The sequence below is a fragment of the Pipistrellus kuhlii genome, unplaced genomic scaffold, assembly GCF_014108245.1.
Source record: "Pipistrellus kuhlii isolate mPipKuh1 unplaced genomic scaffold, mPipKuh1.p scaffold_m20_p_2, whole genome shotgun sequence".
In the NCBI taxonomy this organism is placed as follows: Eukaryota; Metazoa; Chordata; class Mammalia; order Chiroptera; family Vespertilionidae; genus Pipistrellus; species Pipistrellus kuhlii.
The window spans coordinates 14,221,434-14,236,428 of record NW_023425515.1 but is presented as its reverse complement, the minus strand read 5'-3'; the positions used below and the strand labels follow the sequence as shown (position 1 = coordinate 14,236,428).

Genomic DNA, 14,995 nt, shown 5'->3' with positions numbered 1-14,995 from the left:
ACAGGAAGGTGGATTTGAAAGGGAAAAGAATTAAAACATCCCATCACACGTGTAATTAGGAAATTCATTTGAACAAAGAAGAAAAATTGTTATTATGGGAACAGTGGCATGAAACTGTCAGCACAATCAAATCATACAATAGCATAGTGATCAATTAGAACTAGTCTCGAGTGAAGAATAAAAGCCAGTTCAACTGTCTGCTGGTACACTGGTTTCTCCTAGTTGCTGCCTATGAAATACGAGTATTTTGGGGGGAAATTTAAACCACCTTAATTCTTTTAAAAAATAATACTGTCGCTTGTTTTGTTTTAACCTGGTGACTAGCCACCTTGCCGCCACTTTGCCATTTCTGACTTTAACGTATGAACTCGTTAACATTTTCTTTATGTTGAGCCCATGTTAAATAATGAAACATATTATTCATTATTAAAATGCTGAACGACTCAATGCACAAGACTGACTTAACAATGTAAGGAAACCAAAACATTCATTCTCATTCCCTTGGCTTTACTTTCCTGTTCACAGTAGCAGCAACCACACGGACATGCAAGTGCTTGTGATCATTCACGTGGGAATTTGATTTGGAGGGATACCAAAGCAATGAATTATGGGTAAAGAGCAAGTGAACTTTCTGTACTGCCTGAGCTTGGAATTTCAATGCAGGAAGAATAGTTAGAGGGGGATACTTTCATGTTTCAAATTGGTTTACTTGGTACCTGGGAAAACAGACTAGTTTTCTTTGCTGGTTTTAGGCCCTTAGGACTTCTTGGAATAACAAATATTCTAGCAAATTTCACCCACAAAAATTGGTAATTAGACTGCCGTAAAAACCCTGAATGGGAGATAATGAAGATACATACATTACATATGGGGTGTTAGCACTGATGTTGACAATTGCTCGACCATGATGTTAAATTATCAGTACATATATATTCCTTGTTCTTTGTGACATATAAACATTTAAAAAAAAAAAAAGTCTAATTTATTTTACCAAGTACAGGGTACCTTCTCAACTACAGAACTGCTCTTCTTTCTATGAGATTGTTTTAGACTTTTAGATTTTAATATTTCCAATGATTTTACACTCCTATCTGAATCTTGGCACTTCCTATTTACATACTAGCAGCATCTGGGAGGAATATTTGTTAGAAAAATATCTGCCAATTGAGTCTTGTCAGAGACAGCCCTACAAGACAAAGCTGCCATTGACAGCCACTGAGGATTCCACGGGCATGCCTGGGACAGCTGCAGTGGGTCTGTGATCACAGTTAGACTGAGGGCACAGTGATCGTGATTAAACCTGGTAATGGAGCTCAGGAGGCATCCTCTCAGGTGGAGTTCTGTTACAGCGATAGGCATTATTTAAGACACCCAAAGATCTCTGCCATTTGCTACAGCTACTGGGTCAAGGACTTGTGAAAGACAACAAAAACAAACAGGCAATAACAGAGACGTCACTTTGAGACAGTAGAGCAAGCAAAATTGAATACTGTACAGCTGGGTCTAGATCCTGTGAAAACATTGTCCTCTAATGGGAGGGGTGAGGGTGAAAGGATGAGTGATAAAGAATAACATGGTATTTTAGGACTATTAAACCTAGTTGAAATATTGCAAAGGTTTTATGTTTTAAATTTCTTATTTTTAATTATGCTGCAATTTGCCTCCTATATTTCACCCCATGCATAATTAAGCCTGCACATGCTGAAAATGAGTTAACCTTACCCTATCTCTCTAAAACCCTGGAGCTTTTATTATTTGAATTTTAGTTTGAGTTATCTTCCTCATTACCAATTATAACCAATGCACACAGTTTGGGGAGGGGTTTGTAGCAAATATAAGGCAGCAATGAAAATACTGGCTAGGGTGCAATAACTTACAAATATGAAGACATAATGCTGTAGGACCCACTTACCAAAAACAAAAATCACTTTTGAAATGATCATAATGTTCATTTTAACATCAAATGATTTGATTTACTTAGAATGATGCACAAATAGCCAATTAAATTCTTTTCCCTCCAATATTCAGCACAAGATCAAATTTAAATGAATGTAGTTGTCAATTTCAAATTTCCCCTATGAAAGATATTTGTATGGCAAAACAGTGTGTTTCTGAGGAGTGCATTACTTTAATTACAGGACTTTTTTAAATTAAATTTTTAAATCAATCTGTATGACAATATAGGAAAAACAACTAGGAAAAATTTATAAGTGAGATGTATGCATAGTTAAAATTACTTCAAAGAGAAGAAAAAATAGAAGAGAAAAAAGAAATAATGGAGATTTGGTTGGAGGTTCAAATTTAGATGTGATAATTCAAGCTTATTTAGGTATATTATGATAAATATTAGGTATAATTCTTTGAAATTTCATCTAGTAATCTGACTATAGAAAAAGTGATGGATTATTTGTTTGAGACAGTATAAATTTAGGGGTATGGAAATTTTAACAAGAGCAAAAAGACTAATTTCAGAAATCTCTGGAAAATTACATATGTTGAGGAATATGTTTTAATATTATAAAGAATAAGGTAAATGTGATTTTTAACTCAGAATACAAAATAAAAATATCCTATAGATCTAAATTTTGAAAATGGGAAGACTTCAATTTGATAGATATTATTTTATGAGTACAAATATGGTTTACTTATGGTGTCTAGAGCATGGGCTATTTCAGTCAGTGGAATATTCTAGCTCATTGAGTGCTATTACATATTCTATATGGGGATGGCCAATTTCCAAAGATGCATGATATATGCTGAAACTGGTTTGGCTCAGTGGATAGAGAATCGGCCTGCGGACTGAAGGGTCCCGGGTTCAGTTCCAGTCAAGGGCATGTACCTTGGTTGCGGGCACATCCCCAGTAGGGGGTGTGCAGAAGGAAGCTGATGGATGTTTCTCTCTCATCAATGTTTCTAACTCTCTGTCCCTCTCCCTTCCTCTCTGTAAAAAGTCAATAATATATATATATATATATATATATATATATATATATATATATATATATATTAAAAAAAACAAAGATGCACGATATAAAAATTGCTTAGTGAAAATTAATGTGTATATAATTTATTCTTTTTTATTATTAAAAAATAAATGATCACATTCCCCAGTGGTATTATGAACTTAATGCACTGCCAATAGTGTCAAATGGGTCTGGATCTTTAACACATCTATTAAAAATTATTAATTTACATAAAAACATAAAAATTACTTTATTAAGTAAGTCTCAGAACTCATGGTAATATTTTTTTGTAAGGTTTTTAAGAGGTAAAGAGGAAAATGGTCTTAGTCTCTGGTTAGTTAATTTCAGATTACAAGGAGATTAATATGTATTTTCTGAAATAGATGAAGAATGACTTAAAATAAATATCCAGGTCAGTAAGTGACTGATTAGTTTATGTTTTTAAATTTCATAACCTTGTGGATAGTTCTAGAGTGTTTATGTGACTAAGTTGAAATCAACTGAAACCACAAATGGTACAAACTCTAGAATAAATGTTATCATCACTGGGCACTGACAGCTATTTCAATATTAACTTAGGATCAGTTGTGATTGTGAGCCATGCACTGATTGGTACTGAAGGGAGCACTTTTAAGGGCCCTAGGACACTGTCAGTTTTTCATTCTCCACCTTGAGAACAAAAGGGCTGACAAATCGAAATCAAAAGCGAAGGTCTCATTTCAAAGAATTCGAATGGACTCCATGGAATCATGAAGGCAAAGGGGTCTTACAGCAGGCAAGTGTCATAAGTAGCCTGGCACACATACAACACGTTTGCGGAAAGAAAAAACAAAACAAAAACAAAACAAAAAAACAACAAGAAGCGCCACATTTCAATTCCAAGTTGCACAAACAAAAAATAAGTACATAAAACATCACTGATCTTCAATCCATGTTTCGTGAAACTACCGTTCTTAGTCTCTAAGGAAAACCACATGGGACACCTCCGAGAAGCTTTCACTGTTGCCACCTTACCTTCCACCTTATTTATGGCTAACAACACACTGGGGGCACGGCTGATTTGTCTGCTCTACCGGTAGAACTCTACGTGGATTGGCTGATGCACGGACAAACAGACTCAAACCCCTTACCTGGAGGGAGAAATGCTGTATGCTGTTGTAACTGCATGTTGGCTAGAGCCTGTTGGTATTGGAAAATACCAGTGTTAAAGACTGCGGTGGCACCATTGGTTTTTTCAAGAGCAGGCCTCTTTGGTAATGGGGGAAGTACAGCTTGAGGAATTCCCTGTTTCGTGAACGAGTATAAAAAACAAATACCAGTAAAAAGAGAAAAAGAAAAAAGAAAAATCAGTTGAAGGCTAACATTGTTAGGAAGCATGAGCAAGCAAGTAGCAGAGCACTTAACTACCCATGGGGGGAGGGGATCCAATAAACAAACAACTTTTTAAAAACAAACGCAAGATAAAAGCTTTAAAGGAAGCATTATTTTTATCAAAAACAAAAACAACAACAACAAAAAAAAAAACCCCACTAGTTCATGAGCACTTGTTACAATGCGTTAAGTGTTTTAAGTCCCATAATGCTTCAGGCTTTCTCTGAGAAGCCACTGATTTAGGAAGAGAAGAAAAAGCTGCACTGTGAGCTCCATGAGGATTGACAAGTATAAGCAATGTTAATAGTTAATTGTACTGAGTGAATGAAACAGGTCAAATAAAAACTGATCCCACTCTGCCCCGCCCCCAGCTCTACCTAGACATGCAAATGTCCCCGAGCATGCAAGTTTTTTTTTTTCTTCAACACTGAACTTTAAATATTACAAAGTAAATAATTCTATCGCTAAAGCCATGCTAATCAAAGAGGTACATAAATATACAGTCAAAAATTACAATTTTTATGTCCTTGAAGTATTTCATTAGAACGTTCTACAATGTAGTTAAACTGAATGTGGGCTGCTGGTCTTTCAGAATCTTTCATTGTACGATATCCATCCAGGTACTTAGATTATATAGTCTTTCCACTAATTTTGTCAGGAAACCACACTCAGTTTTTCATTGTACTTTGCAACTTTATAACAGAAAATATATATTTATATATATTAAAATTGATTACCAAAAAAAAAAAAAAAAACTTGTATCTACAACAAAGCTACATGCCAAGCTAAAAGGTGAAAGGTCATAGTACCAGGTCAAAGGTTGCCTCGAGGGGTCGCTTCAGTGATTTGACAGCCGACTGAGTCTTAATTAGCAGGCAGCGAGCACATGATGGCAATGGGCCAGTGGGGTTCAAGCGCATTAACATAAACAGCAAGCAGAGGTGCATCATGGGGGCAGCAGTGCATTTTTTTGGGTAGGTGAGAAAAAACAAATAAAAAAACAAATCATCGGAATGCCATATACAACGAATAACAAGACTAAGCATGCACAATAAGGGCACTACTGAGTTGTTATTGGGAGGATAACTCCTCTTTGTAGTTAATTACAAACAAGATACTCTAACAGAAAAAAAAATAAAGTGAAAGGCAGAGAGGAGGAGAGAGTCAGCCTTCTGTATTTTTGCTCAAGTATCCAAAAAACAAACACAGAAAACACCTCTCTCGTGATTACTGTGCTTTATGACTATTTTAACGGTCGAGTCATATATTTACGTGTAGAAAGGGACAACATTAAAATAGCTAAGCGAAGAACAAAGAATGGGCTCGTTAAAATCAGCTAGGAGGTCACCTCAAAATTTACCTTCAGACTAGTTCCCTATCGATTCTAAATGATCCCATTTCTAACTCCCCTTTTTCTCCTTTCTAGAGAATGGCATAGTCAAGCTCCTCTCCTTTTCCAATTATGTTTATGCCACGATATTATTTAAGACAATCCAGAGAGCTTACGTGGTTCGAATCTTGCAGCTAATTCTAAACACAATTTTGTGGAAGCAATTCCCCTAAATAGTTTCAAATTATGTGACTGTTAAATGCAAGATATATGTGTATAGAGAGAAGAGCCGTGGTGTGCAGAAGAGCACATGGAATAAGGAGAACACTGGCTGATTAGATAGCAGGTAGACCTACGAGCACCGGAGACAGCAATATCGTTAAACTGAAAAGGAGACAGGTGTTCTTTACAAAGCAGAGATGTCAGAGGCCCTGCCATCCAGAGGAAGACAGAGTATTAAGAGTTAGGCCAAAGGTAGAAGCAATGTGAAACCATTTGAGGAGTTACCCTCACTTTTGTGAATGGTAACTGCATTAGGCATTGTCTGGGATACCTGAACAAACATATCTTCAGCAAAAAAATAAAAAAGAAAAAGTTAATAAATGAAGAGCTTGTCATCAGATACACTGGTTCACTTTGCTAACAAGGAGTGGGCTGGTGTGTGCCTACTCACCATGGCAGCTGCGGTGGCTGCAGCCTGTGCTGCTGCAGCCTGGTTGACCTGGTATTGGGCAGCCTTGATCTTGGCTTGCAGGTGTGCGGGGGGATGAAAGTATTTGCATTTTTCCCGAGAGCATCTCCCTTTGATGTAATCCATGCACACGGTGACGGTGTTGTCATTGGTGTCAATCATTGTGCTGTCAGCAGGATGAGCAAACCGACAATCGCTCTCTCCTCGGTTGCAATTGCCACGCTGGTACTCTCGACATACCTACAAGGTCACACGAAGTGCAAGAGGGTCAGTCAACATGGAACAAGTCAAATCCGTCATGAGGATTTTCATCGACAGTGCAAGACTGGTGAAAGAAGGCCACAGACGAAAGGGAAAACGATCATTGGCAGACAGAGAACAGAATCCCTTGAAAAATTCCTCCTTTTCAGTAAAATGTCCATGAGCAGGAAAATGCATTTATGATACCAATTATGTTCAACACCTTATATAAAATATGTGGATATATTTATTAGTTATTAAGGGGGGGGGGATAGGAATATTGCAGTAAAGGAATCTGGCAGACACTACTTTAACCAGGGGATCAAAGTTAACATCACCAGTAACAACACATTCAAGTACCTACTTTTATGGGTCACTGAAAAAAGGGCACGCCATGGCTTGTCTGACTGCTGAGAATGCATAACCTGAAAAGAATCACGAGGAAACAGCAGACACGCTGAAATGGAAGGATGTTTTACACCATAACTGACCAGTACTTTCCCAAAAGGTCAAGGTCATGAAAGACAGAGAAAGGCGCAGATTGGACAGCTCTGGAGTCAGAGAAAGGATGCTGTTAAGACAAATGATGGAATCCAATTATGCTCCATAGATTGGCTAACAGCAGCATAGCAATGCTAATCTGGTGTTATAAATGACTCTCTGGTTATGTAAGATGTTACTATTTAGGTAAGTTGGGTGAAGAACAGGCAGGAACGCTTAGTTCTATTTTTTGCAACTTTTGTGCTAATCTGAAATCACTCTCCAGTGGAAAATGTATAAAGCAAAATGGGATAGCTTTTTTAGTAAAATGTTGCCAGGAGCTATTATTTTATCTTATTTTATTTTATTTTATTTTATTTTTTTATCATTAAAATATTCCTGGGTAGTTATATAAAGCTGGTGGGAAAAGATTAGTTTTTGTTATTGCCTATTTGGTTTCTGTCTTTCAATTTTGCCGTAGGGACCATGGAGGAAAGGTGAAATGGATTATTTCACATTCATCTGCTCAATGTTGACTCTTTACGATGATTACTATTAATGAAGTCTGCCATGGTGACTGCTCCTGTCAGGTTTCCAAAGCTGTCTTCATTTGGGATAGTTTGACCTTTTTACCACAAGAGGGCCTTCTAAAACATGGAATGTTCTATTAATATTTTCATGTTCCTGCTTCAGGCTTCAAGGAAATGGTTTTTAGTTTTCACTGTTTTTACAAACTGAGCAAATAAAGACCCAAGCATTTTATTTTGGAGTCCAGCAAGAAAGAGAAATGGGAATCCTGTTACTATTTAAAAAGCAGAGTTTTGTTTATTTGTTTTTGATTTGTGTACATAAAATGATCGCATTTAATTTTAGATCTTTTCCCCATTATATTCATATCCTATTGTCTGTATCATGCTACATCTTGAAAAGAACATTTAGAAATGACATCCTGCACTATTTGGAAACCTCGAGCTGGCTAAAGCTTTGTATTCCAAATACTACCAATGGGCCAACTCTATTCACCAACTCAATTCAATTTATTTAATTTCAAAAATTCACTGAATAAACTACTCTGTGCCAGAACATCTGAGAGATATCAAGAATACAAATATGACCCTGGCCTGTTTGCACAGTGGTTAGAGCATCAGCCCTGGACCCAAGGGTTGCGGGTTCAATTCTCAGACAAGGTTGCAGGCTTGATCCCTGGCCCTGATCAGGGTGCATGCAGGAGGCAACCAACTGAAGTGTCTCTCTCATATCTCCCTCTCTCTTTTTCTCTCACTTCCTTTCCTCCATTCTCTCTTAAAAAAATAAAATCAATTAAAAAAAATAATCCTCAGGTGAGGATTTTAAAAAAAGAATATAAATATGATTTAGGAAGTTACTGATAACCCTATTTTATTCCATTTCATTTATCGGTTTATTGTAATGATTTATTACAATTTTGTACTTGATTGCGGGATACAATAAAGGAGAATTCTGAAACTATTTAGCAGAGTTGGTAACTAGCAATTAGTTTAGAATTTATTCTGAAGCCACCCTTTTCTGAACTTTAAATAATTTTGTCAAATGCTTTTGCATGATATGTGTCTCTCTCTCTTTCTCTCTTCTTTCTTTTCCCTTCAGTTTAAGGTTTTTCCAAACAAACATGGGAAATGAAATAGAAAAAAAATACTGAAATAGCTGTTCTCCCATTATTCTTGTCTTTGAAAAGTAAAGAAGAAAAATCTCTTGTGAAAACCTGTACTTGTGAGAGCTACAGGCCAGAGGGGCTGGTTTGGCCTGATTTCTCTGATAAAACTTTAGAGTCTGCTGATCCTCCAAAGAAATCTCTTAGATATAGAATTCTATTAGCAAAATATAATTGACATACAAAATTTCAACAAATTTGATCTTGTGATTTAAATCTGGATAAGAACATGTACAATTTGGAACACAGAAGGTAAAACTAAGTTTGAAAATCCTAACAGCCTTATGGTTCTTTTTCTAGTCTCATGCAGTCGTCTGTGTAGCTCCTACTCTGTGACCTGCTTTTACTAAACATTGTTTGCTTTACTAAGTGTCCACAGTCATCATTTTTCTATGGCTGCATCAAATTCCATCAAATAGATGTGTACAATATATATGTAACTTTCAGATAACATCCAAATCATTTCCAATATTCCCAAATGCATAAATATTGCAAAGAATTTATTCATAACCATAGGCATTTTCTGACCATTTTCTGCACATGATAAATGTGCAGAAATGGCATTAGAGGATGAACAAGAATAAGTATTTTTTATAATTCAGTAAGTGGCTTTTCAAACCTAGATTAAAGTAACTCCATTCATTTAGCTAGACACATAATATACCTCAATCAAGAGTAATATTGGTTGAGTCTTTTACTCTATCAGTATTAAGGCAGGATTTGTTATATAAATCAGGTAAGTTTTAAATATTTGCATAGAAAATGAGTAAGAGGTTCTCTCCAGGCAAAAAGCATCATTTCAATGAAGATATTCACTGAAAACATTTAAGTACTACATTTCATTTCCAAGAAAAATCTATGGAATAAAAAATAAAAAGTAATCAGAAGAGCTTCTCAAAGAAATGTGAATTAATTCTCCATAAAGCTGTTTCTGTTGATTAAATAGAAGTGGTAAAATGGAAAAAAGGATAGAGCTTATGACAAAAAATTTGGGGTTCTAATTCCTATACTCAACTAGCTATCTATATGATTCCTCGAGAATACTAAGAAAATGTATAGATAGCTTAAAACACAGTATATGTGCCTGGTTAAAATGGACAATTCTGTTATTTGATCTCTAATTTCATATAAACATGACAAAACTCAGCAGCAGAATTAAATTCAGTAGTTCTCTGAAAGTTAAGACCTGGGGATTCTAAGGAAATTAATAGCAATGTTTGAACTTATTCAAAACTAGACAGTCAACTGCATGTTCTTTTAAGGCGAGATCCCTTCCAGTATCATGATTTGTGCTCAACATATTAAACTGACTCATCTTTGGAGAAAAACATCCAAAAGCAGGAACAAGAAGCTAATTATAACAAGAAACAGGAACTCAGTCCATTTTAATATTTTGGGAAGTAATTTTAAACCTAATGGCCAATTTTAAGGAGCATATTTAAAGACATATATATACCTGTTGCTCAACAATAAGTACTGTGGACTTTATTTTTTTTATTAAGCTTGGGCTAGCATGGCAAATTAAAAAGAATACTGGATAATCGATGATTTTATTATGTAAGTATCCCCAGCATTACTGGTCATGAGTATATAATTTAATGCAGAGAAATTATCTCTATTTTTATTCAAAAGGGTTAAAATCTCCCCATTTTACAATTCTGGTGATTCAGGGAAATGACCTTAGGTAGTTATTGTACAATTAAATTTCCAAGATAAATACCTGGTGACATAATATCTAGTTTTCGTCTGTTATCTAATAATTGTACAAATTTAGTCTATGTGAATCTCATTTTTTTCCTTTAAAAAAAAAAAAAAGAAAAAGACACCCATTTTGTGTATCTCAGATGATTTCTGTTAAGAACAAACAAGAGTTTTCTTTGAAATCTACAAAGCAGAACCCATCATTAGCATCAGGCCAGAGAACACAAGCCTATTCCTACAGATGACACAGCTAAGAATGTGTAATTTGACTTAATGTGATTTTAAAAATCATATTTGGCAATACATAAATGACCAACTACAACAAATTTCCCATTAAATCCACTGCCATGTTTTAATTCATTTATTCCTATGTATTCCAGATGTGTAAATCGAAAGGACAGGAAAATACAAATATCTATGAAAGAAGCTCATCAATATGCCAAAATGTTCAGACCTGTAGTTTCTTTTATTACTCTTCTTAAATAACAGGAACATGGAGAAATGTTAGTGTTAGTTTGGGTAAAGAAGAGTAGTATAGCAAAACTGAGTGACCTAACCAAGGTCCAAACCTTTATTTGAAACAAATTATAACTCTGCTATCTCTCTAATTACAAGAGAAATAATTGACAGAGACATAATACATTAGATGGTTTAAACAGGGGTGCAAGGACACTTTTAAGAACCATTCTAAAACTTTATTATAGATGTAAAACTGTTTAAACTATGTAAACTATGTAATTCTGTGCACAGAATTCTTAAGATTTCTTAGGGATTTTCTAGATAAACTAAAGTGTCATACAAGCAGTACCCAAATATCCTCTGTGAACACACATAATTAAAGTAACATTAACAATAAGCATTCCTTACCTTAAAAGCAGCTGCTTTTCTAATTTTTTTTAACTGAATGTATTTTATATTCAATAGATCATCCCAATCTAGGCTTGCTTTTACTGCTTTACTGTCACTTTAACCCTCATTTAGCTTTATGTGCCCTTTTCTTGGTTTGTTAGATAATAGATAGATAGATAGATAGATAGATAGATATAGATATAGATATGATTTAAAAGATTTAACCCTGAATTAGCTTTATGCGCCCTTTTTTGGTTTGTTAATAGGTATCATATTTTTAATGGCCCCACTCCCCATCAGGCCTTTTCAACTGGTCATTCTGGTTGTTACAGTGTCTGGTTGCTGGAGATAGATAGATAGATAGATAGATAGATAGATAGATAGATAGGAAGATATAGATACAGATATGATTTAAAAGATTTAACCCTCAGTTAGCTTTACGTGCCCTTTTTTGATACCTATTAACAAACCAAGAAAAGGGCACATAAAGCTAACTGAGGGTTAAATCTTTTAAATCATATCTATATCTACATCTACATCCATCTACCTATCTATCTATCTATCTATCTATCTATCTATCTATCTATCTATCTATCTATCATCTCCAGCAACCATCTATCTATCTATCTATCTATCTATCTATCTATCTATCTATCTATCTATCTATCTATCTCTCTCCAGCAACCAGACACTGTAACAACCAGAATGACCAGTTGAAAAGGCCTGATCGATCGATCTATCTATCTATCTATCTATCTATCTATCTATCTATCTATCTATCTCCAGCAACCAGACACTGTAACAACCAGAATGACCAGTTGAAAAGGCCTGATGGGGAGTGGGGCCAGTTGACCAACCTTCTGCAATCCCTCCCCCCAGTTAGTCCCACCCCTGATGGTGCCCCCCCCCACCCCCCAGCTGGCCCTGCCCTTGATCGCTGCCCTACCCCAATAGAGTTTGGGGCTGGCTAGCAAACCTCCAGCAGCTCCTTCCCCTACCTGAACCCACCCAAGATCAGCCCAGGCCACCCTGATCAGGGGCAGAGCCAGCTGGCCAACTGCCTGTGGTCCCTCCTCCAGGCAGGTCCTGCCCCCATTGGGTCCCCACCTCCCCAATCAGCCCATGGCCCCTCCCCATGGCCAGCCCAGACCCCAATCACCGCCCCCCCCCAACCCTAATTGGGGGTGGGCTCACTGGCCAATAATCTACAGACCCTCACCCCAACCACCTGGCCCTGATTAGGCCTTGATCAGAGTGGGCCAGCCAGCCAACCTCGGCCATCTCCTCCTCCCAGCAGGCCTGGCCCCAATCCACTCTGATTGGGGACAGGCCAGCTGGACCCAACCTGTGCACTGGGCCTCTACTCTTGTGTGTGTGTGTGTGTGTGTGTGTGTGTGTGTGTATTATGCAAATTGTCCTCTTGGGAATTTAATCAAGAGACAAGGAGTTCAATCGCTCACTATGATGTGTGCTGACCACCAGAGGGAGATACAGAAAGAACAAAGGTCCTGGCCGGCAGCCAGCAGCCACAGAATGTAGGCCCTGGCTGGCAGTTGGAAGGAAGGCCCCGATTGGCCCTGATTGGCAGCCTGGCCTAGGAACCTACCCGTGCTTGATTTCATGTCGTGCACCAGGCCTCTAGTAAAAATATACTGCCTAGAGTTTTTCTTCTGTGTCAACATGAGTACAAGCACCCAGTACTCAGGAGCCTGAATTAGAAACCCATGCCATGATTACCTCGGTAGAATAAAATGTTCAGTACAAGAATAACTTATTTTAAAACAAACTCTAGCTGAAGATATCAGAAGCCAAGTCATTTGTCCACCTTCCAGGAAATACTTTGTCTATTTTTGTTTTTGTTTTTGTTTTTTTTCATATGGACTGCTGATATAAAAATGATACTGTTAACCAAATGGAAATCTTCTATCCTCATCAGCATCTGAAATAGGTGGACATTGGTTTGCTTTTCTTTGATTAATGCAGGCTGGGTTGAGGCAACCCCTGCCCCCTTGCACAAATTTCGTGCACTGGGCCACTAATCTAAATAATAAAAAGCTAATATGCAAATGGCCATGATGCCTTCATGTGCAATGACTGATCAGCAAGAGGCTGTGTGTGAAGCAGGTGTGGGTGGGTGGGGACTTGCAGCTTCAGGAACTTGTGTGAGGCTCGCATCCCTGCCCCTGGTGCTGGGCCCAGGGACGTGAGGCTCACAGAGGCTTGTGTCCCCACCCCCTGTTCTGGCTGGCCCTTGGGCATGAGTTCTGCGTCCCTGCCCCCAGGGCCAGGCCCAGGGACATGAGGCTCCCAGAGGCCTACATCTTTGGGGTGATGGATAGCGGGGCTTCCGCACTGTAGCAAGGCACAGGCCAGGATGGGGTGACACCTCCCTCCCCCTGACAGCATGAATTTTGTGTACCGGACCACTAATTCAAAATAAAAAGCTGCTTTGAAATTACAGAAATCCCAAGGTCACAATATGGAATTCTAAAAGTCACTGTTACTGATACTTAAGATTTTTGCTCCTCATTAAAGAAAACCCAGAAAGCTGACTTTTACAATGTAGAAAGTCTTTTAAAAGATATCCAACAAAGAATGGATATATGAATATTGGTATAAGTTTGTGTGTGTACACACACACACACACACTCACTCACATACAGTGTCCCAAAATGTATACACACACTTTGAATGATTATAAAGGCAGTGTTTATTAAAAAATATTTCATTTCCAAAATTGAGTTATCAACTGCTACAGTGTGTATACATTTTTGGGGGAGACCCAGCATATAAACTTTCAAAAGCTTGTGGCTAGCATTAAAATTAAGAAAATTCCCTCAATGCCCCCAGAATGTTCTAACTGGAAGTGATCTTTGGGGTTATCTATTGTAGTACAATCCCCTAATTTTATGTATGGAATATGAAGTTCAGAGAACATGAGAAATTTGACCCAAGCTCACTCACCTAATTAGCAACATTGATAGCACTAATCCTTGGATTCCTGCTTTCCAATTTAACCTTTTTTTATAGAATCACATTGGGTGCTGTAACTATATGTCAGTTCACCTAAGCAATTATATAAGAACCAGAAGGCTGATAAATCTATGATATTTTTAAATTTATTTATTGTCTAATAAATTGTAGCAAAAAAGAAGGAAGTGGCAGGACAAACCAGCCATGATTTTAACTGGTTGACATTCTTTTCCACCTCCAAAAAAATTCAAAATTCACTCCAGAGTTCCTTGAGGAAAAAAATAGGGTATAGATTTAAACCCCCAATAACTAACCACGTGGCCAATTAGCAAATAAGTGTGTGCACTCACTGCCATGTCCTTCAGACTCCAATCTGGAGTGCAATTAGCATGACAGGAAATAACCTGGAGATATGAATGTCTAAAATCCCAAGTGCTGAGCAGGAAGGCATGCCCCTTAGCCTCACAGTGCCATAGCCTAACAGGCTGTAATGGATCAGATCCAGTTAATGAGAAGCAGCTAGGCAGCTGCCCCACCACCAGGCAGTTAGAGAAAGGGGATTCGGGTTAAAAGGAAACGGCAGTCAACGCAACAGTCATCCTTTGTTGTGACTATTGCAAAATAAGACAGACAAAATACACAAAACAGCTCCTCCCAAAAGCAAAATAAAACCAACGACTTAAGTTTTCACTACAACCAAACATCAC

General features: G+C 37.4%; 1 protein-coding gene across 37 annotated transcripts in view; it reads right to left on the bottom strand.

Moving 5' to 3' along the window:
• The window catches only part of MBNL1 (muscleblind like splicing regulator 1), a 193,568-nt gene that overhangs the window by 10,863 nt on the left and 167,710 nt on the right, over window positions 1-14,995 (bottom strand). For 24 of the 37 annotated variants that reach the window (XR_004989292.1, XR_004989293.1, XM_036445926.2 and 21 more), the window contains 3 exons: window positions 6,338-6,595; window positions 5,144-5,197; window positions 4,094-4,247 (listed from right to left, as the gene is read on the bottom strand). Coding sequence is in view for 35 of the 37 variants with exons in the window: in XM_036445926.2 (XP_036301819.1) it covers window positions 4,094-4,247; window positions 5,144-5,197; window positions 6,338-6,595 (466 nt within the window). In the remaining 2 variants the exon portion in view is untranslated. The remainder of the gene's footprint in view (window positions 1-4,093; window positions 4,248-5,143; window positions 5,198-6,337; window positions 6,596-14,995) is intronic. The other 13 variants (XM_036445929.1, XM_045583605.1, XM_036445931.1 and 10 more) reach the window with 1 other exon arrangement.